The following is a 22,783-nucleotide window of genomic DNA, read 5'->3' as shown; positions in this document are numbered from 1 at the left end:
TCTAATTTATAGCCCTGGAGATTACTAAAATATGTAAAGCTCTAATTGTAGCATTATCATGCAAATGTGAGACAGAGCCATCATACATTTATCTTAGAGTTAACCTTGATTTCCGGGTGCATATCCATGCTATACATTTATTTAAGTCATATCCATATTTTTTTCTCCTTTGACTAAGTATTTATTATTTAAAGCACCGTTTCCGACAAAAAAGCAAATACCAACAGTAGCTATTCCTGACCTTTAGCACTATGGTATGTAAAGTTTATTGTATTTTTATACTATAGGTACATTCTTAGTAGCTTAGGAACTCAGTAACTATCCCCACATCTATAATAGCACCATTCTATACCACATCCCACTCCTTCACAAGATGGCTTCAATGGTCAGTCCCACTCACCATTGTAGTTTCTGCTATTGAACCAAAGCTGTTGATAAATATGTTGCAGGTAACATTTACAGGAGGACCTGCAAGTTGAACAATAAATAGAAAAATTGACAGGTTCTGTTCATGACATATCAAGTATTGTTGTTTTCTTGCCAGTGGCATCATAACACTTACCATTGTGGTTTCTGTGACTGATCCAAAACTGTTGATAAAAATATTGCAAGTAACGTTTACTGGAGGACCTGTGGAATGCAATAAAAATGTTGCAATATACATTGAAGCAAAAGCACAGATCCATCGACATCTGTACAGACTGGTACAGATGTGGATGAAACTAAGTAGAAAAGTGAGATTTCACAGTCAAAGTCATGTGCATGTCCATCAAAGAAACAATATCACAACAAATACTCTGATTAGACTGGTGTTGTCAGAAAACATTTTTACTTTTTTCATGTAAGGATTTATGAAAAGTGTTCGATTGACAAGATTAGACACAAAAGTTCTTTGTTGATCCACCAAACCAGAACAACAAAGACAGCAGCATTGTAATCTTCCCACATCTCAGCCCAGTGATGGAGAGACCATCTCTGGCAGTTCAGTCATCATGCCTATTCCATTCAGTCCTTGGCCTTTCTGCTGAGACTTCCAGCAAGGACAACTATTAACGTAGACTCCTGTCCATTAAAAAGAGGATTCAGACCACCAACCCTTTTCACATCAGACACCAAGATGCCTAGTAATCCTAAAAAGAAAAGGAGTACTTGTGGCACCTTAGAGACTAACAAATTTATTTGAGCATAAGCTTTCGTGAGCTACAGCTGTACTCCTTTTCTTTCTTTCTTTCTTTCTTTTTTTTTTTTTTTTTTGCAAATACAGACTAACACGGCTGCTACTCTGAAACCTATTAATCCTAACAATTCTTGGTCACTACCAATCTTGACTAGGCACAGCTTTTGCTAGACAGCAACACTATATTTCCTCTGTTCCCCACTCCAACCGTCCCCATTATTTAGGAATCACTGAACAAGTATGAACATGAAGGGAGCCTAAATGATACTTAATTTTTATCTACTAGCTCTTTAGCTATGATGTAACAAAGAGGTGTTTTTACATGAATTCCTCATCAATCAGATTGGACTAAAGCTAGATGATTGAATTCAGGCAGTGAGAGATTTCACATATGCAGTTAATATTACATACTGTTTTCTATTTTCCCATTATCAATTTTTTAATCTTAAAATTTTCCTGATATGTAAAAACTCTGTGTTTCACATTTGCATTTTTGTGAGATGTACAGAATATTTGTAAAAGTTAAAAGTAACATTCCTTTGGGATGTTCAAAAGTGCATTCCAGTGAAGTCCAGCAATCTTACTATTATTAACAAAAGTTTTTATTTTATCTGGAACAAATAGCAGCCTACAAGCTACTGCAAATGAAGTGCTGCACTGTTCTCTTTTTCTCAGTCAGAGGTGTAGTTTTTAACAGCATTTCCTTTTCTTCCCTTCTCCCAAGTTTCAGTCTAGTAAACCCAACATTTTGATCATTTCATATCTTCTCACTCAAAGCATTCATTCCAGCTGCGGAATTTTGGCCAACAATTTCTGTATATTTAAATATTGGCAATGCATCCATGCTCCTTTTCTGCACTTTCACCTTGCTATCCTGAAATAATTCCAATTTATCAATGAGTCATGAATTTGTTGTATCCTTATTTGCATTCATTTATAAATCCATCATATGATTTATAGTAGGTACTTTACAGACAAATAAGCAAAAAAGGCTTTTTGCCAAATAAAGTTACACTCTATGTCCCCAATCCTGCAACATTCATAATGTGGGATTGGTGGCTGCAACTGCAGAGAGCCCCAGTGAAGTCAGTCTGTTTGCACATTGTAAATGGGGGCCTCGTTAAACAATGTACAGGGAAAGAATAGGAGATACGTGTAATAAAAAAGCAAAATGACTCAGCAGTCCAGTTTGGCACATCTTCATTCCCTCTATTTTTTTCTTTTGAAGATTTTTCTGTTGTTGATTTTGTTAGTAGTTCACAGAGGGTGTTGGGGATAATCATTTGTAGGCCTTAAAGGGGAAGTATGCCTTTAAGTAAAGAGTGTTCACAACACTTTTAATTTTAAAAAGTTTCATGCACTTGTATCCCTTCTTCAAGATTATCTCATCGAATAGTGCATTTGGAATTATAGTGGCAAAACCTCTTAAGCTGCACTTGAGGTTTCAGGGCCTGTTCTAAACCCCTAAGGGTCTGTTCCAAAACCCACAAGCTTTCACCTGATTTGACTACTCAAATCCCTACCTCTAAAAACCAAGCAAAACTGGATGTTAAATCAAGTCCTCTATTTTGATATGCATCTAATCTTTTCATTAAGTATTATTACATTATTTCGGGCTACTTTTTACTCTTCTAGAATGGGATCAACCATGGCTGAGTATGCAACCATACTCTAGGGTTTTGACGTTCTGCTGACTGGATTACCTATATGTTTTGGATCCATATAAGAACTAAGTATTATTATGATTATTTAAAATAAAAAAATTAAAAAAAATCTTCATCCTGGTTTCTGAATGGCGTTATTCCCAAAAAAGGATAGCTGAAGCGTGAATCCATCAGAAAGAGGACAATTGCTTATCTGCCAGATAGCTAGCGTTTTGCAGTATGTACGATCTCATCACCTCTCCAGCAGGCCTGAGCCTAATGCCAGCTAACCAGACTTCCTAGTGTGCATCCTTCTAAAAGAGGCTGGTGCTTTAAAGTGCAGCACACCTCCTGTAACTAGAGCAGTGGACTTGTTCCGCCGCTTCTGTAGGGAAAGCCCCTGGCGGGCCGGGCTAGTTTCTTTACCTGCCGCGTCCGCAGTTTCGGCTGATCGCAGCTCCCAGTGGCCGCGGTTTGCTGCTCCAGGCCAATGGGAGCTGTTGGAAGTGGCGCAGGCCGAGGGATGTAGTGGCTGCCACTTTCCGCAGCCCCCATTGGCCTGGAGCAGCGAACCGCGGCCACTGGGAGCTGCAATCCATCTGAACCTGCGGACACGGCAGGTAAACAAACCGGCCCGGCCCGCCAGGGGCTTTCCCTGCAGAAGCGGCGGAACAAGTTTGGCAACCACTGAACTAGAGAGTACTTAGTACCTCACAGAACGTTTTCCTGAATCGAGCCCTCAGTATCCTAGAGATAATTCTCCAGAGTTGGCTGAGCCATACTTTTTTGGCAGTTCCCATATTTATGATATGTAGCTGTGGACTCTTCTCTCTATGAGTAGCATGTAAGCCTCTCCCTGTCAGTTGCTAGAGGGGGTCTGTGCACTCCATCACACAGGAGTACGGCTGAATTGAATTAAGTGTGCATAGCAATGTCTGCTGAGACTTTTCCAGTTGTTAACTCTGCTTTTGTCAGTGGCCTTTGATGCACATTCTCCGGTGCTGGTGTCTTATGTTGAATGCCTCATTTACTAGATATGGTCATTTCTAGATTTATCTTTTCTCCTTGCCCTGGAGAGTTTTTCACCTTCATCCAAACTCTGTATTCTCTAGTGTTCAGTCTGCACATGGTGGCTTTTTTCTTCATGTGAATCAGATTTCCTTTAACTACAATGTCAATGGTGTTGTCATTATATAAGAGGTATAAAACAATTCCCAGGTGTTTGACAATTTTCCGTGGACATATATTTGAGTAAAGGGGTATATAAGGAAAGAATAATTATTGAAAATCAAAGAATGGGATACAGGCACACACATGAACTCAGCGGGGGGGGGGGGGGGGGGGAAGCGGAAAGATGTGTAAGCAAAACTAGAGATAGAGAAGGAAAAACACTTCTTTTCACATATACACAAAATGAATGTGAAATCCTAACAGGCTAACTGAGCAAAGAATGACAAGCATATTCAGGGCCTATCCTTGAGGTCACAACTCATTGTAATCTCTCTCATTAGGCCTAAAGTCTCCCTCGAATTATGTGCTCCCACAGGGAAGTAAGAACCCCACTAATGGCCCAGTGTGGTATAACCCCATCTTGGGTCTGGGCATACAGGAATAAGAGAGCGCTAATCACCCATTATTGCCCCAACCTGGAGCAGGTGGGCAGGGAATGGATGGGGAATGAGCAGAGCCTTGACTCCAGTCACCAATATGTCAGTAAGCACAGCTCAGCCGGCCTGGGGAACTCTGCAGTTTGCAGGTGATACAGGACAGCAGCAAATTACTTCCCCCACCTCCCAAAGCAAGGGAGAAGTAAGGAGACAACTGTGCTGCAGAAAGGTGCCAGTTTTGAGGTGCAGGGCCTCCCTGAAGTGATGCAATTTACACACTATTTGCTCAGGGATATACCTAAAGGCCTAATCTAGCCCTATACCAGACAAACTCACATTGAAATCAGTGAGTTTGCCTAAGGACCAGGTGAAAAACTGAAAGCCAGATTGTACCTGGCCTTTATGGAGGTTCACAGGGGATGAGTGGGGAAATCAAGGAGCCTTCCTCCTACCTTACATGGTCCATGTAAGTTGCAGCACCTGTGCTCAGAAGAATGCAGGCTCTGCTTACTCTCTGCACCCCACAGGCATCTAATGCTTCCCAGCATGGGGTGAGGAGAAAGTCTGGCCATAGCACCACCCCTTTGCCATACCAGCCTGCAGGAGCAAGACTGATGAAACCGGAAGAGGAGCCAGGAAAACATATACTGATTTTAGCTGCCATGAGCTTTGGACAAATACGACTTCCATCTAAACAGAGACACCTAGCTAGAGTGTTAACTGTGAGGAAAGAGGGAGCAGCAGCACATCACTCACAAGAGGCAAGAAGTAGGGGGACCAAATGTACATGTGGTCACCCAAATGCTTACTTATAAATGTGGCATTTCTCACCAAAGAGTGATGTACTGTGTTTACTATGATGTCTTTTCAGAGTGAATCATGCTGTTTCCCTAAGTATGATAATGACTAATAAAAATAGAAATCCCTTTCCTTTAGTGCCTATTTAGAAACATTCTCCATGGTGCAATGTATTGTAACCATTAATATCCTTAAATCTCTTTTGTTCTTCACTGATGATAATTTCAGCCATTAAGCACAAAAAAAGGGCAAAGATCTTAAGGGACCTCTGAAATGCAGTAATTGTATGGTATTTTACGAGGATCCAATTTGCTGGAACAAACAAATAGACCCAAAATTATTATTCTGCTTCATCACGCTAAAGCCAATATCATCTTTAAGAGCCTCCCTCTTTACAATAGCTTAGTTAACTGAGCATGTTGTGTCTAGTATCATCTGACTATGGCAACACACAATTCTGGGCACCTGCTGTAGTACTGAGACTATGGAATTGCATTTTGTGGAACTGACATACGTGTATCAACAATAGAATAAACCTATTCAGCCTAACCCAGGGGTGGGCAAACTATGCCCCGCGGGCAAAATCCGGCCCACGAGCCGTTTTAAGCCAGCCCATGCTCAGCCCTGCTCCAGCGCTCCGGTCAGGGCGCAAGGTCGGGGCTGCACCACTCGTCTCCCAGAAGCCATGGGATGGCCCCGCTCTGGCTCCAACGTGCTCCAATGGAACCTGCAGGGGTGGTGCCTGCAGATGAGCCAGCATGGAGAACTGCCTGGCCATGCCTCCGCATAGGAGCCAGAGCAGGGACATGCCACTGCTTCTGGGAGCCCCTTGAGATAAGCACCACTCGGAGTCTGCAACCCCGAGCCTCTCCCCAGCCCCACCCCAGACTCTGAACCCCCTCCTGCACCCCAACCCCAATTTCATGAGCCCGCCATACAATTTCTATTCCCCGATGTGGCCCTTGGATCAAAAAGTTTGCCCACCCCTGGCCTAGCCTGATTCCACCTGATCCTTTCACAGGTGCACAGTGGGGGAAAATGTGCAAGGAGCAGAAGGCCAGGCAGAAATGCAGCTCCTGAGCACAGGAAATGTTCCATCCTCTATTCCCCTGACAGCGTACAGCACCCCAAAGTGGGCACAGAGAGATGGACATAGGATCTGGGCTCTCCATTGCTCCATGTCCATGAGGCACCAGTCCATGGGGCAGGGTCTACAGGAAGCACGCTGGGTGGAAAGCTATGATACATGAGTAGGGCCCTACCAAACTCACGGCCATGAAAAACGCCTCACAGACTGTGAAATCAGATCTCCCCCATGAAATCTAGCTATTGGAGGGAAGAGGGTGGGGCATGGCTGGGGGCACCCCAGTCAGGGGCTCCTACTGGGCACTAGGCTCCAGTTGCTAGTCCCAGCAGGGCTGGGGTGGGATGGGACTTCTTCTTCCTCTGCATGTCCACTTTTGGGGGGAGATCAGACCCACCTCTGGGTACCTCCCCTGGCTGCAGGAAACTCCACGGCTGCATTGCCTTCAGAGTGAGGGGTCTTCTGTCCTGCCTTCAGAGCTGGGCTCTGAAGACAACAGCTGTGGAGTTTCCTGCAGCTGGGGGAGGTACCCAGAGGTGGGTCTGATCTCCCCCCTGAGAATGACCATGCAGGGGAAGAGGAAGTACTGTCTCTCCCCAGCCCGGCCAGGACTAGCAGCTAGGATCCCCCAGCTGGAGCACCCCCAAGAGCACGCGAAAGATCAGACCCCCTCCAGGAACCTCCCCTGACTGTGGAAACCTCCCCTGACTGCAGGAAGCGCTGAAGCAGGAAGCGTCCTGCCTTTGATTAACCCCAAGAAAAAACCTAAGCAAATATACAGTCTTGCAACATATACATAACCTCAATGTCAATGGAATCAGACTGTCAGACCAAAGAGATGCAAGTTCCAGAGTTAAAGGCCCTTCACCAAGAATGCCTTGTTCTCCCACCAAAGACAGAGGCATGACAGATCAAGATGATTACAGAATGAGTCACGAAAAGGAAGCATTTCCTTTTGAGTAGCTACTACCAGAGCTATCTGCATATTGACTTACAGTGAGGTCAAACGCTACACATTCAGCAATACAGTTTTGAAGTGTTGCATAGGGTTTTGGCTGAGTATCTCTTGTTGAATTTAATGTGAGTCACGTAGGTAAAATCCCAGAACAGTTTTGAGGAAAGAAAATCTCAGTTAAGTCCAATTTTTATATGCATTAAAGAGCTCATGAAAGTTGCTGGATTAACATCCCTGAAGAGTGATGACCTCTGTCCATTGGACAGGAACCAGAGGAGCTGGGTAAGTTTCCTCACACCATACAAGAGGCTCAACTCTGCACTAGAGGGACCACCTCTTGGAATTATAGGATAGTACATTCACCATGCCTATTAATTTCTGTCCCTTTCTGATAAGATTCCCAGTAGAAATGCATGTAGGAGCCAATTATGGGGTTACTGTACTGAGATCATTTCACTTAGGGCTTGTCTACACAGGAAGTTACTTTGCAGACAGCCCAGGTATGAATCTACCGCACATCAACTTGTCACGCAATAACATTCTTGCGATCACAGCTGCAGTGCTGTGAAAGTCCTGCAATGCAGCTTAGTGTACTAGGGTTTCAAGCAGTAGTACGCTAAGCTGCACTCCAGAACTTTCACTGAGCTGTGGCAGTGATCACATGGGAAGTTTCTGTGCAGCAAACAGTAACTTGACATGTAGACAAGCCCTTAGGCTCTCTAACATTGAGTCTCTACTTAGCTGCTCTGCCCCCAGACCAGTGATCTAGAGGTGAAGGCTCTATATGCAATTGCCAATCTCCTGAGCTATCCAGTCTCCTTACTTTCATAATACACGGTACACGTGTAAATCTCTGTGCATAAAAATAAGACTATGGGTAAAAATTTTAAAAGCACCTAGCTGTCTTAGGAGCCTAAGTTCCATTGACTTAGGCTCCCACTGCAACCTAGTGACAGAGGATGTGGAAAAAGCTAATGTACTCGATGCTTTTTTTGCCTCTGTTTTCACGAACAAGGTCAGATCCCAAACTACTGCACTGGGCAGCACAGCATGGGGAGGAGGTGACCAGCCCTCTGTGGAGAAAGAAGTGGTTCGGGACTATTTAGAAAAGCTGGACGAGCACAAGTCCATGGGGCCAGATGCACTGCATCCGAGAGTGCTAAAGGAGTTTGCGGATGTGATTGCAGAGCCATTGGCCATTATCTTTGAAAACTCATGGCGATCGGGGGAGGTCCCAGATGACTGGAAAAAGGCTAATGTAGTGTCCATCTTTAAAAAAGGGAAGAAGGAGGATCCTGGGAACTACAGACCAGTCAGCCTCACCTCAGTCCCTGGAAAAATCATGGAGCAGGTCCTCAGGGAATCAATTCTGAAGCACTTAGAGGAGAGGAAAGTGATCAGGAACAGTCAGCATGGATTCACCAAGGGCAAGTCATGCCTGACAAATCTAATTGCCTTCTATGATGAGATAACTGCCTCTGTGGATGAGGGGAAAGCGGTGGACGTGTTACTCCTTGAACTAGCAAAGCTTTTGCTTCGGTCTCCCACATTATTCTTGCCAGCAAGTTAAAGAAATATGGGCTGGATGAATGGACTATAAGGTGGATAGAAAACTGGCTAGATCGTCGGGCTCAAAGGGTAGTGATGAATGGCTTCATGTCTAGTTGGCAGCCAGTATCAAGCAGACTGCCCCAAGGGTCGGTCCCAGGGCCAGTTTTGTTCAATATCTTCATTAATGATCTGGAGGATGGCGTGGATTGCATCCTCAGCAAGTTTGCAGATGACACTAAACTGGGAGGAGAGGTAGATATGCTGGAGGGAAGGGATAGGGTCCAGAGTGACCTAGACAAATTAGAGGATTGGGCCAAAAGAAATCTGATGAGGTTCAACAAGGACAAGTGCAGAGTCCTGCACTTTGGATGGAAGAATCCCATGCACCGTTACAGACTAGGGCAGGGTTCAGCAACCTATGGCACATGAGCCCATTTTTAATGGCACGCTGCTGCCTACTGGGGCAGCAACAGCGTGCCATTAAAAATCCGGCCCAGCCCGGCCTGGCCCGGCCCGCTCTTCACCACCCGCCATCCCCCACCCCCTCCCGTGGGGGCAGGGGGCAGAAGCTTGGTCCTGCTGGCTCCCCTGCCTCTTCCCGCAGTGTGCTGGGTTCCTGCCCCTCCTCCTCCTATACGTCCCTCCCTGCCGGCCAATCAGCTGATGGCCCTTGCGGAGGGGGGTGGGGAGGAGCGGGGTCAGAATGCTCGCTGCTCCTGGCAGAGGCAGAGAAGAAGCGGGGGCAGGGCCTTGGAGAAGGGGGGGTGGAAGCGGGGCATACCCCCTCCAGTCCCCTGCCGTGAGCACCTCATGTCCCCTGCCCACACCCCCAGCCTTCTGCCCTGACCCCCCCTCACACACACCCATCCCTCTGCTTGACTCCTTCACACACACCCCCATGACCCCAGCCCTGACTCTGGCACCCCCACACATACCCAGGCCCCCCACACCCAATGCCCTGACACCTGCACTCCCCTCACAGGCCCCCAGCCCTCTGCCCTGAGTCTTGCACCCCCCCCACATACCCAGCCTCCCCACACCCAATGCATCCCCCACATCCCCACCCCCACCCTGGGCACCAAACAGGAGCTCCTGCACCCCCCCCCACCCATATTCCCACCTTCACCCCTCCCACCAAATGGGAGCTGCCCTGGTAAGCTCTCCACACCCAAACCTCCTGCCCCAACCCTGAGCCCCCTCCCTCATTCCAGCTTCTGGCCAGACCCTACACCCCAAGCCCCCAGCCTGCTTCTTCACCCCCAGCCCTGTGCTCAGTGCACTCCCACCCTCAGCTCAGTGCAGAGAGAGAGGAAGAGAATGGGTCAGAACCAGGGAGAAGGTAGGTACTGTGACAGGGTCGGGCCAGATAGCTACAGGAGAGTAATAGAAGGCAGAAATATTAGCCCCAGGTTAAGTAGGTCCCTTTTCTCTGGGTAAAGTAACAGGGAAGGTTCCAGAAAAATCAGGAACTTTCTGGAAATAATTAAGGCAGACAGGCTGATTAGAACACCTGCAGCCAATCAAGAAGCTGCTAGAATCAATTAAGGCAGGCTAATCAGGGCACCTGGGTTTAAAAAGGAGCTCACTTCAGTTTGTGGTGCGCGTGTGAGGAGCTGGGAGCAAGAGGCGCTAGGAGCTGAGAGGGAGAATGCATACTGTTGGAGGACTGAGGAGTACAAGCATTATCAGACACCAGGAGGAAGGTCCCATGTTGAGGATAAAGAAGGTGTTGGGAGGAGGCCAGGGGGAAGTAGCCCAGGGAGTTGTAGCTGTCACACAGCTGTTCCAGGATGCACTCTAGACAGCTGCATTCCACAGGGCCCTGGGCTAGAACCCGGAGTAGAGGGTGGGCCCGGGTTCCCCCCAAACCTCCCAACTCCTTGTCAGACACAGGAGGAGTTGACCTGGACTGTGGGTTCAGAAAAACGGCCAAACTAAGGGCTGCCATGAAGCTCCGAAGTGAGGAAATCCGCCAATAAGTGCAAGACCCACCAAGATAGAGGAGGAACTTTGTCACAGTACCCACTGTATGTGGGCAGGGCCAGGACCCCAGACCGGCAGCAGGCTGAGTGGATCCAGCAGCTGGGATCCCGGCTGGCAGGAGCTGGCAGATGGAACCCCTGAGCAGCAGCGGGCTGAGCCGCTTCCTGAGGTCCCTTCCAACTGTGATATTCTATGATGCTATGACTTGCAATAGGAGTTAGATTCTTAGATGCCTAACTCACTTTTGAAAACTTTGTCTTACACCTTTAATTCTTCCTATATATTTCAACCCAAAAATACCATATGAGTCCTCTTCTTTCATGCTCTTCCATTCCAATTTAATTGAATCACTCCACTGCAAGCCATTTAGCTCTGCAAATCTGTCTTCATTACTCCACTGTAACAAAGCAATTGCTACCACTTATTTCTTCCTCATGGGAATTGGAATGAATTGTTTATAGTACTGATTGGTGTGTGAAGACCCAGGAGCGTGCTTCTTGTCTGGTCTCTAGAGAGTGCTCATTGGAACCAGAGAATGGGAGGCTAGCAGCTTTTCAGGTATGAGAGCTGACAGCTCCAGGACTACCCGTGTGAGCAGATTGCAAAGGTAGTTGTTTCCCAATAGTCTATGAAAACAGCCAGTTGCTTTACATTAATGGCCCTGTGCTGCTGATCAACATGTAAAGTGCATAATCTGTGTCAAGGCATGAGTGTGAACCTTGGCACCCTAAACACTAGTGCAATGCTATTTGTACACAATATATCTTCTAAGGCATCATTTGAAATAACACACTGGTCAATAATATCTTTGGGAAATGTATATGACGATGCTGAGGGTGGCTTTATGGATATTCAAGGATATTATCCTTTAAAGTCTGTGTCTAAAAGGTGTTTAAACCAGGCATGTCAGGAGTTGATAAACAGGTTTTCTCCAGACAAAGTAAAGAGTCCAACACCTCAAACCAGGTGTGGCCAAATTCAATGGGCTATTCATTTGTATCAAGAGTTTCAGGAAGAGAACATTTATATTGTAAAATTGCATCAGGAAGCATCACATAGGAGCACCCCAGAGATACCTTAATCAAGATGGGGTCAGCCCCTGAGAGGAGGCAGGAGATTGAACCCCAGGGGATCAATTTAACCCTGAAAACATGGGCAGACTGAGATATAAGGACACACCAAAAGACTAAGTTATCCTTCACCTGAGGAGACAAGGTAAACCAGCACCTTGGACTTTTTGAGGACCCAGGCTAAGAGGTAGCAGCTATTTTGGGGAAAGGAAGAGTGGTGAGGAAACTACCTTGAACAAAGACTCTAGCTTGTTAAATTAGGTCTGACAAATTAGAAAGCGTATCTTCACTTTTACTTGTTTGTAACCATTTCTAGCTTTATTCCTACTACTTGCTATCACTTAACCTGTGTCCCTTTGTTAACAAATGTGTTTTATTTTTACTATAAACCACCTTAGCGCTGTGTTTGAAGGACAGGATGTGGTTACACTAGATAAGTTAATACGATGTAATTTACTGACTCTATAAAAGAGCAGCAAACTTAATATCTTCTGTGAACGTACAGAGATAAGTACTGTGCAGTGCAAAGAGACATCTCTGAGGAGCTCCGGGGCTGGAGTTTCCTAATTATTACCTCCTATCCAAGGTTAAGACTGGTAAAGTCTCAAGAAGTTTGCCAGTAAGGAAAACAGACAGGTGTGTCAGGGAGCTGACACAGTCTAATCTGCAGCAAAATTCACTCTTGCTGAGGCAGAGGGGTAACACAGTGGCTCACAGCTGTGGGTGTCCCCAGAAGCATGTTATAATGAGATGTTCCTTAATATGGTCAAATAAAAAATCATGAAATTTGCATTCCAGCAAGGGATAAGCCAAACTCCCCCCATGCACCATTATTTTTAATATTTTTTATGAATGCAATGAAACCAACTCATCCAAACTACCACATGGTAGAACCATGTGATAAAAAAAAAAGATGCATTGTGAAAGGTAGGTGTTTGTGTGTGTGTGTGAAAAAAGATTCATATTGAAATTCTCACCAATCCAGTCTACAATTCAATTTTCAGTCATAATGCACTGCTCCATTGTTCTGTTCTACGTACTCCCCCACTTAATGTAGAACCATAGAATCAAAGAGATGTAGGACTGGAAGGGACCTCGAGAAGTCATCTGGACTGAGGCAGGACCAAGTAAACCTAGACCATCCCTGACAGGTGTGTGTCCAACCTGTTCTTAAAAAATCTTCAATTACAGGGATTCCACAACCTCCCTTGGATGTCTATTCCAGAGTTTATGTACCCTTATAGTTAAAAGTTTTTCCTAATATCGAACCTAAATCTCCCTTGCTGCAGATTAAGCCCATTACTTCTTTTCTTACCTTCAGTGGACACAGAGAACAATTGAGCCCAGTGCTCATTAAAACAGACTTTAAGATATTTGAAGATTATCAGATCACCCTTCAGTTTTCTTTTCCCAAAACTAAATATAATTAGTCTTTTTAACCTTTCCTCTTAGTCAGGTTTTCCAAACCTTTTACTACTTTTGTTGTTCTCCTCTGGACTCTCTTCAGTTTGTTCACATCTTTTCTATGGTGTGGTGCCCAGAACTGGACACAGATCTTCAGCTGAGACTTCACCTGTGCCAAGTAGAGCAAGACAATTTTCTCCCATGTCTTACATATGACACTCCTGTTAATACACCCTAGAACATCCCTTTTCCACAACTGCATCATGCTGTTGACTCATATTCAACTTCTGATCCACTATAACCCCCACATTCTTCTCAACAGTACTACCTCCTAGCCAGTTATTCCCCATTTTGTAGTTGCACTTGATTTTTTCCATTCCAAATGAAACACTTCACACATGCATTTTTATTCAATTTCATCTTGTTGATTTGAGACCAATCTCCAATTTCTCAAGGCCATTTTCATTTCTAATCCTGTCCTCCAAAGTGCTTGTAATCCCTCCCAGTTTGGTGTCATCCATACATTTTATAAGTATACTCCACACTTATCCAAATCATTAATGAAAATATTGAATAGTACCAGACCCAGGATTGACTGCTGTGACTCCCACTGGATTCATCCTCCCAGTCTGACAGCAAACCACTGACAACTACTCTTTGAGAATGGTCTTTCAACCAGTTCTGCATCCACCTTGTAGGAATTTCATCTAGACACATTTCCCTAGTTTGCTCATGAGAATATGTTGTGGGATTGTGTCAAAAGTCTTACTAAAATCAAATATATCACTACTGCTTCCCCTCTTCACTATGCCAGTAACCCTGTCAAAGAAGGAAATTAGGTTGGTTTGGCATGATTTGTTCTTCACAAATCCATGCTGGCTATTCCTTATTATCCTCTAGATGCTTACAAATTGATTGCTTAATAATTTGTTCCAGTATCTTCCCAGGCATCTAATATAGGCTGACTGGTTTGTAATTTCCCAAGTCTCCTTCGTTCTCCCTTTTTAAAGATAGGTACTGTGTTTTCCCTTCTCCAGGCCTATAGGACCTCATCCATCCTCCATGAGTTCTCAAAAATAATTACGAACAGTTCTGAGATTGCTTCAGCTAGTTCCTTAAGTACCCTAAGATGAATTTCATCAGGACCTGCTGACTTGAAGACATCTAATTTATCTAAATATTCTTTGACCGATTCTTTCTCTATTTTGGTTTGCATTTCTTCCTCCTCGTTGTTAATATTAATCTTGTTGAGTATCTGTCACCATTAACCTTTTTAGTAAAAACTGAATTAAAAGAGGCATTAAACACCGCAGTCTCCTTGATCTCATCTGTTATTGGCTCTCCTTCCCCACTAAGTAGAGGATCTACACTTTCCTTCATCTTTCCCTTCATCCTAATGTATTTATAGAACAATTTCTTATTGCTTTTTATGTCCCTTTTGTGTATGTTATTTTGTACCTTAGCCTTTCTGATTTTATCCTACATGCTTGTACTATTCTTTTGTCCTACTGCTTGGGAATTTGTCTATATTTCCACTTTTTATAGGATTTGTTTTTGCTTTTCAGGTCATTAAAGAGTTTCTGATGGAGCCATTGTGACGTTATAAGCATATTTCCATAAAGAATATGGAGTGTGATATGGATATGGTATAACTAGGATATACTTTATACAAGGATATACTTTGGCTCATGTGAGGCATCACTGAAAAGGTTATGATCTATTGAATGTGTTTATCCAATTTGTACACATGTATCATTTTTGTATCTGAAGCTAGGAATATGGACCATTGTGACAGGGTCGGGCCAGACGGCTACAGGAAAGTAACAGAAGGCAGATGTATTAGCCCCAGGTTAAGTAGGTCCCTTTTCCCCGGGTAAGGCAACAGGGAAAGTTCCAGAACAATCAGGAACCTTCTGGAGACAATTAAGACAGACAGGCTGATTAGAACACCTGCAGCCAATCAAAAAGCTGCTAGAATCAATTAAGGAAGGCTAATCAGGGCACCTGCAGAGACATGTGACTGAGTCACCTGGTTCTGGACACCACTCCTGCCCCGTTAGAATGCCAATGTGTTTCCACTGGAAAGACAAAGGGTTCCTGCCATACACAAGAGCTATATAAGGCAGGAGAGTGACATCATTGAGGTTCTCCTCTGTCTCCACAAAGAGACACTGGGAAACACCTGGCAACAAGAACTGAACTGGGGTGAGAAGAGTTGATGCCACTCTGGAAGGGTGTCCAGCTTGTGCGTAATAATACCTGAAGTTATAAGCTGCAGGCCAATGCAGATGGTTTTCAAGAATCTGTGTAATCTGCCTGAGACAACATTTAGGGTGAGAAATTACTATTTGTAGCCAATTTCTTTAGTTAATCAAGCTTAGTTTGCGTGCTTTGTCTTTTTTGTTTTGTTTGCTTTTTGCTTAGTAATCTGCTTTGTTCTGTTTCCTATCCCTTAAAATCTGCCTTTTATAGTTAATACATTTGTTTTGTTTATTATTAAACCCAGTTTGTGCAATTTCTAACTTGGGGGAGGGGGCAACAAGGTGTGCATATCTCTCTTCACATGGAGGAAGAGGGCAAATTTTTATGAGCTTGTACTGTGCAGATTATTTTATACAGCACAAAACACTATACCTTTGGGTCCGCACTCCAAGAGGTGGGCACCTGAGTGCTGGGGCAAGTCCCTTAAGCTGAACCTTCCCTGAGCTCATCTCAGTGTCTGTGTCTTTCTGCATAGCCCTGCCTGTGTGTGCTAAAGGAGGTTTAAGAGCCTGGCTCAGCAAGACAGGTTAAAGGTGGTCCAGGCAGACTCAGTGGTATCTCAGTACACCAGGTGGCATCTTAAAGGGGGGCAACTCATCACAGCCCTATTCCTATTTTTCTTTCACATTGGAATAGTTGGCAATTTTGCCTTTAATATTTTTCCTTGTGAAACTGCCAGCTCTCCCAAACTCCTTTATCCGTTATATTTTCTCCCCATGGGCCATTACCTACCAATTCTCTGAGTTTGTTAAAGTCTTCTTTTTGAAGTCTGTCTTTATTCTGCTGCTCCCACTCCTTCCTTTCATTAGAATTATGAAATCTATCCTTTCATGATCACTTTCACCCATATACATTTTCACAAACCATATGATATCTTATTACTGAATTCCTTATTTTCACACCCAAATCCTCCCACTCCCTTCCTTCTCTAAGGCCTGATCCTTTACCAAAGAAGTGAATTGGAGCTTTGGAGTTCAGTGAATACAGGATCAAGACCAATAATTCCATGATTCTCCCTCACCCACATGCCCAAACTCAGAATCAGTTTTGACTCCTTTCCTTCACTTTGTTTCCAAAGTCTGCCAGCTTTTTACTTAATTTCATCATAATTCAGCTTACCTTGTCACCTCTACCACGAGAACAGTTCTCTGCATTTTGAACACCTCAGTGGCTGCAACCTCCTGCTCTTTAACCTCCTTGTATTACCACTAGTTCCCTTTGCAATCCAGGCAGAATGCTGCTCTGAAAATAATTTCCCCTTCCTTCTCAGGCCATATCATTCCCTATGTGAATGCCTTCATTAGGTACCTATTAACTTATGTTTTATTCTCAAGCTCCTGGTCCTCACCTATTTGACCCTGTATAACTCTGCTCTCATTTCATCCTACTCTCTCTAAATTGTTCCTAAACTCCACCATAGCCTTCTAGATTAGTATAGATACATCACTTGTATCCTTCTCCACTCACCTTTATACTTTCCTTCTGTGCTACCTCTTATGCATGGAACACTTTCCCATCCCTTATGCACCAAACAACTCTCTCTTCATTCAAATTCCTTCTTAAAACACACTTCAGTGATTCGTTTAATCAATAAACTGTCATTGTCACCAATTCTTCCCGTATATTAAATTAAAAGAAATGGCATCATCTTGTTAACTGGGCTAACCACATTTTATATCTGTGCTAGATTACCTGCTTTACTGAAATTATGTCTTCTGGGACATTAGAAGCTGCAAGGAACTTCAGTGAGGCTTCAGGGGTTCTAGATTTTCTGCATTTTGAACATTCTAGATTATACAACCCTTATTCACATTGAACAGCATTTTACTATACAAGTAACCCCATTGAAAGCAACAGAGCTTCATGCAGAATAAGGAGCTAATTAATGTAAGAGTGGCAGAAATTGACCGAAATTAATTATAATTGCAGTGATTTATGAAAGAATATTTACCTTTTCATCTATAGAAAAAATGAATTAACATTCTGTTTTGAATATACAAAATATGCACACACACTTTAAAAGTGTGGAAAAACTGTAGTTCCAAGGGGGTATGTATCATGAAAGCTGCAAAATTCTCTTTCACAGCTATTTCTATGTGGTTGTAGCTTGTCCATTCAATCTGATCAAAGCTTTAAAAAGTTTTGTTTTGAAACAGGAAGTTAGCATTTGAGCATAGGGTAAATATGCTGTGGGGTTTTCTCCGAGAAAAACACCTCATTCTGGCCTGATTTTATAAGCTATTGTCATTTGGAAATGAAAATTGCAGTTAAATTTCCATATGAAGTCCCTGTGAGCCACAGACCCTCCACACTTTCAGTTTTTTATGAGCGTGTGTGCATTTATATGTGAACAGGAGCAGCAAATCAGGGCAGTTTTGCAAGGGAGTCCTCCAGGCAAAAGAGGAGATTACATAACCCTGGGGGTGAGTTTGTCATCTGTTAGTTTGTTGTTGTGTGCTTGTTTGCTTGCCCTGTGCCTGCTTAATTGAAGTTTATAATGTGCTCTGTTTGGGGGGCTGTGTGCTGAGCCTTGCAACCTCCTAGGCAAGGATGAGAGCTCCCTAAAGAGGATCTAGCTTGCCATCCTTTGATCCTTAATCCCTTTTTGATCCCTTGACAAGGGGGCAGGGCTAACTCAGGGAGAACAAGGGTATAAAATACTAACTAAGTGACCAGAGGAGCTAGCAAAGAGGAGCAGCAAACAGGGAAGTTTTGTGAGAGAGTTCAGAGGTGGAGCATGAGAGCCAGATACACTTAATAAAAACATTCTATAAACTTAAGCCAATCGTCCCCCCCACCCTGCCCAAAACACACACACACACACACAGATAGAGAACAACCTAACAACCCTGCAAGATAATAATGCAAAAATATTGCAGGCAGAAGTCCAGCAGCAGGATGGGGGCTATCCAGTTTATTGCACTGAATGCAGTATGTAAGATTACCTGCCTTGTGGGCAGGTGGCATGTGTGTGCAAGCAGCTCATGGCCCTCAGAGACCGAATAAAGGCTCTTGAGACCAGAGTGGCTGAACTGAAGGAGCTAAGGGAGACAGAGAGGTACATAAATGAGACTTTTCAGGACCCAGTAGAATGGTCCAATCCCCAATCTGATGGCCTCTGTGCTGTTGAGGAGGATGAAACTCTCAGGGAAGGAGAACATCCAACTGGAGTGGAGGGAAACAATCACATAGTTGGAACCTTCCTTCCATATGATGTCATGGTGTCCTAAGGATACCTCTCGCAGGGAGGGGATCCCTGTTGTTAGGAAGAGACAGGGAATAGTAATCAGTGATTCAATTATTAGAAATATAAATAGTTTGGTTTGTGATAACAGAGAGAACTGCATGGTGAATTGCCTGCCGGGTGCGAAGGTAATAGAATTCTTGAGACATCTAGACAGATGTATATGCCATGCTGGGGAAGATCCAGTCATCATGGTACATATAGGTACCAATAGCATAGGGAAAGGTAGGAAAGAGGTCCTGGAAGCCAAATTTGGATTGCTAGATAAGAGATTGAAGTCCAGGACCTCCATGGTAGCATTCTCTAAAATGGTTTCAGTTCCACGTGGAAGGCTAGGTAGACAGGCAGAACTGGAGGGTCTCAATGCATGGATGAGATGATGGTGTTCAGAGCAGGGATTTAGGTTTATTAGGAACTCGGGAAACTTTTGGGAAAGGGGGAGTCTATACAGGAAGGATGGGCTCCACCTAAGCCAAAACAGAACCAGCTTGCTGGCATGTAAAATTAAAAAGGTTGTAGAGGAATTTTTAAACTAAGGGCTAGGGGAAAGCTGACAGATGTGGAGGAGCACACAATTCAGACAGACACATCCCTTAGAGAATGATTTATTAAAGGGGATACTCTATATCCTAGTAAAAAGGAGAGGACAAACATTGATAAAACACAGGTAGGAACCAAAGTCAAATGAGAGAGTCCCATTCAGTTACATCACATGAAGGTGGACAACTAAATACTGACAAATGTTATAAGTGCTTGTATACAAATACAAGAAGGCAGCTGTGGCTCCAAGAAGAGACAAGGAAGTTGCCAGAAGTTGGAGAGCCAGAGACCCCAGGGAGGGGTGGCCTTGAAGCCAGGGACAAGGTATTGACATAAGACTGCCTTCTGCTTGTTTGTCAACCTTTGTTATAAAAGAGTAAAGCTCCTTAACTTAGACTGGGTGTGGCAGCCCATGCTTCTAGCCGGGGAGCAGCAGCAGACCCTGGTGATGGGGATTCAACTATCCCCATATTGACTGGGTACATGTCGCCTCAGGATGGGATGCAGAGATAGTTTCTAGACACCATAAATGACTCCTTCTTGGAGCAGCTAGTCCTGGAACCAACAAGGGGAGAGGAAATTCTTGATTTATTTCTAAGTGGAGCACAGGATCTGGTCCAAAAGGAGAATATCGCTGAACCACTTGGCAATAGCAACCATAATGTAATTAAATTTAACACCTCTGTCAGGAGGAAAATACCAAAGAAACCCACACAATAGGATTTAACTTTGAAAAGGGGAACTACACAAAAATGAGGCGGCTAGTTAAATGGAAATTAAAAGGAACAGTCACAAGAGTGAAATGCCTGAAAACTGCATGGAAAATTTTTTAAAAACAATAATAGAAGCTCATACTATATGTACTTCCCAAATTAAAAAAAAAACAGTAAGAGGACCCAAAAATGCCACCATGACTAAATAACAGAGTAAAAGAGGCAGTTAAAGACAAAAAGACATCTTTTAAAAACTGGAATTCAAATCTTACTGAGGAAAACGGAAAGGAACATAAACTTTGGCAAAGCCAGTGTAAAAGTGTAAATAGAAAGGTTAAAAAAGAATTTGAAAAGTAACTATCAAAAGACAAACTAACAGCAACTTTTTAAAGTATATCAGAAGCAGGAAACCTGCCGAACTCTCAGTGGGGCAACTGAATGGTTGAGATGCTAAAGGAGTACTCAAGGAAAATGAGACCATTGTGGAGAACTAAATGAATTATTTGCATCAGACTTCACTGAAGAGGATGTGAGGGAGTTTCCCACACCTGAGCCTTTCTTTTTCGGTGACCCATCTCAGGAACTATCCCAGTTTGAGGTGTCAGTAGAGGAGTTTTTCGAACAAACTGATAAATTAAATAGTAATAAGTCACCAGGACCAGATGGTCCCAAGTGGTCTGAAGGAACTCAAACATGAAATTACAGAACTATTAACTGTGGTATGTAGCCTATTGCTTAAATCAGCCTCTGTACAAGATGACTGATGAATAGCTAATGTGACGCTGATTTTTAAAAAAGGATCCTGGCTATTACAGGCCAGCAAGCCTAACTTCAGTATCAGGCAAATTGGTTGAAACTATAGTAAAGAACAGAATTATCAGACATATAGATGAACACAATACATTGGCAAAGAGTCAACATGCTTTTTATAGGGAAATCATGCCTCACCAATCTACTAGAATTCTTTGAGGGCATCAACAAACATGAGAACAAGGGTGATCCAATGGGTATAGTGTACTTGAACTTTCAGAAAGTCTTTGACAAGATCTCTCAACAAATCTTCCAAGAAAAGTAAACAGTCATGGGATAAGAGGGAAGGTCTCTCATGAATCAGTAACTGGTTAAAAGATAGGAAACAAAGGGTAGAAATAAATGGTCTGTTTTCAGATAAGAGAGAAGAAAATAGCAGGGTCCCCCAAGAATCTGTACTGGGATCAATGCTGTTCAACATATTCATAAATGATTTGGGAAAAGGCATACACAATGAGGTGGCAAAAGTTTGCAGACGATACAAAATTGTCAAGATAGTTAAGTCCAAAGCTGATTGCGAAGAGTTAACAAAGGGAACTCACAAAACTGGGTGACTGGGCAAGAAAATGGCAGATGAAACTCAATTTTGATAAATAAAAAGTAATGCGTATTGGAAAATGTAATCCCAACTATGCTTATAAAATGATAGGGTCTAAATTATCTATTACCACTCAAGAAAGATCTTGGAGTCATCAATGGACATTAGCCATGATGGTCAGGGATGCAACCCCATGGTCTCTGGGTGTCCCTAAACCTCGACTGCCAGAAGATAGGACTGGATGACAGGGGATGGATCATCGATAAGTGTGGAGGTTACTTACTGTAACTGGAGGTTCTTTGAGATGTGTAGGCCCTATCTGTACTCCACAGTGGGGTATGCATGCTCACCAAGTACCCAAGTTCATAAATTCTTCAAAGCAGTGTCCATTGGCCCACACATACACAGGAGTTTTCCTCATGCTCCCAGCCAAGAGTATAAGAGGCAGTGCAGGTTGAGGCCTCTCCAGTTCCCTTTTACCGCAAATCCAACAGGATCTGAAGCAGAGGGGATGGAGGGTGGGTAGTGGAATACAGATAGGGACAACACATCTTGAAGAACCTCCAGTTACCATAAGTAACCTCCATTTCTTTTTCAAGAGCTGGTCCCTATGTGTATTTCTCACATGGGTGATTGGCAAGGAGTGTTCAGACTGGAGGTGGATGCGAGGAAATTGGTAGCAAAAATTCTTGCAATACTGCTGATCCCACTGCTGCCAAGGCATGAACTAGGGTATAGTGTGTCACAAACTTGTGCACAGAACTCCAGGTGGCCACTCTGCAGATGTCCTGCAGCAGAACATTTGATAGGGATGCCATGGAGGCAGCTTGTGCTTGCATAGAATGAGCTGTGACAGCTCCAGGGAGAGGAAGTTTTGCTATCTCATAGCACTGTAAAATGCATCCCGAAACCCACTTAGAAATCCTCTGGGAGGATATGGCTTGCCCACACCGTCTCGCTGCTATGGTGATTAAAAAGTCTTGGTGATTTCCTAATGGATTTGGTTCTTTGCAGGTGGAATGCCAGGGCATGCTGAACATCAAAGGAGTGAAGTCTCTTGTCTTCAGAGGAAGAGTGGGGTTTCAGACGAAAATAAATATAAGTGTATTGTTTGATACAGAACTCAGAAACAATCTCAGGGAGAAACTTGAGGTGAAGTCGGACAGAAAACTTTTCTTGTGAAACACTGTATACGGAGGATCAGCCATGGTAGCTCTGAGCTCCATGATCTCCCTGTACAAAGTGACAGCCACTAAGAATGCTACATTCTTCATGCACAGGGGGGACATGGCACACATTGTCAGGGCTCTGAAAGGCAGACCTGTGAGTGTCGACTAGACAAGGTTAAGGTCCCATTGAGATGTAGGTTTAAGCACTGGTGGGTAGGTCCTGATGAGATCTTTC

The 22,783-nt window shown here is 43.8% G+C and overlaps 1 protein-coding gene across 5 annotated transcripts in view; it reads right to left on the bottom strand.

Annotated features, from left to right (window-relative positions):
* Window positions 1-22,783, bottom strand: part of GLRA2 (glycine receptor alpha 2) — a 162,818-nt gene that overhangs the window by 126,947 nt on the left and 13,088 nt on the right. The window contains exons 3-4 of one of the 5 annotated variants that reach the window (XM_048861070.2): window positions 563-590; window positions 401-468 (exon numbers count right to left, since the gene is read on the bottom strand). The exons of 1 other annotated variant lie outside the window; for it this stretch is intronic. In XM_048861070.2, coding sequence (XP_048717027.1) covers window positions 401-468; window positions 563-590 — 96 coding nt within the window. Of the gene's footprint in view, window positions 1-400; window positions 469-562; window positions 631-22,783 lie in introns of all 5 variants that reach the window. 3 more of the 5 variants (XM_048861062.2, XM_048861050.2, XM_048861084.2) reach the window with 3 other exon arrangements.

The sequence above is a fragment of the Caretta caretta genome, chromosome 1 (genome assembly GCF_965140235.1).
Source record: "Caretta caretta isolate rCarCar2 chromosome 1, rCarCar1.hap1, whole genome shotgun sequence".
Classification (NCBI taxonomy): Eukaryota; Metazoa; Chordata; order Testudines; family Cheloniidae; genus Caretta; species Caretta caretta.
Note: the sequence above shows the minus strand (reverse complement) of the source record. Positions and strands in the feature narration are given on the sequence as shown.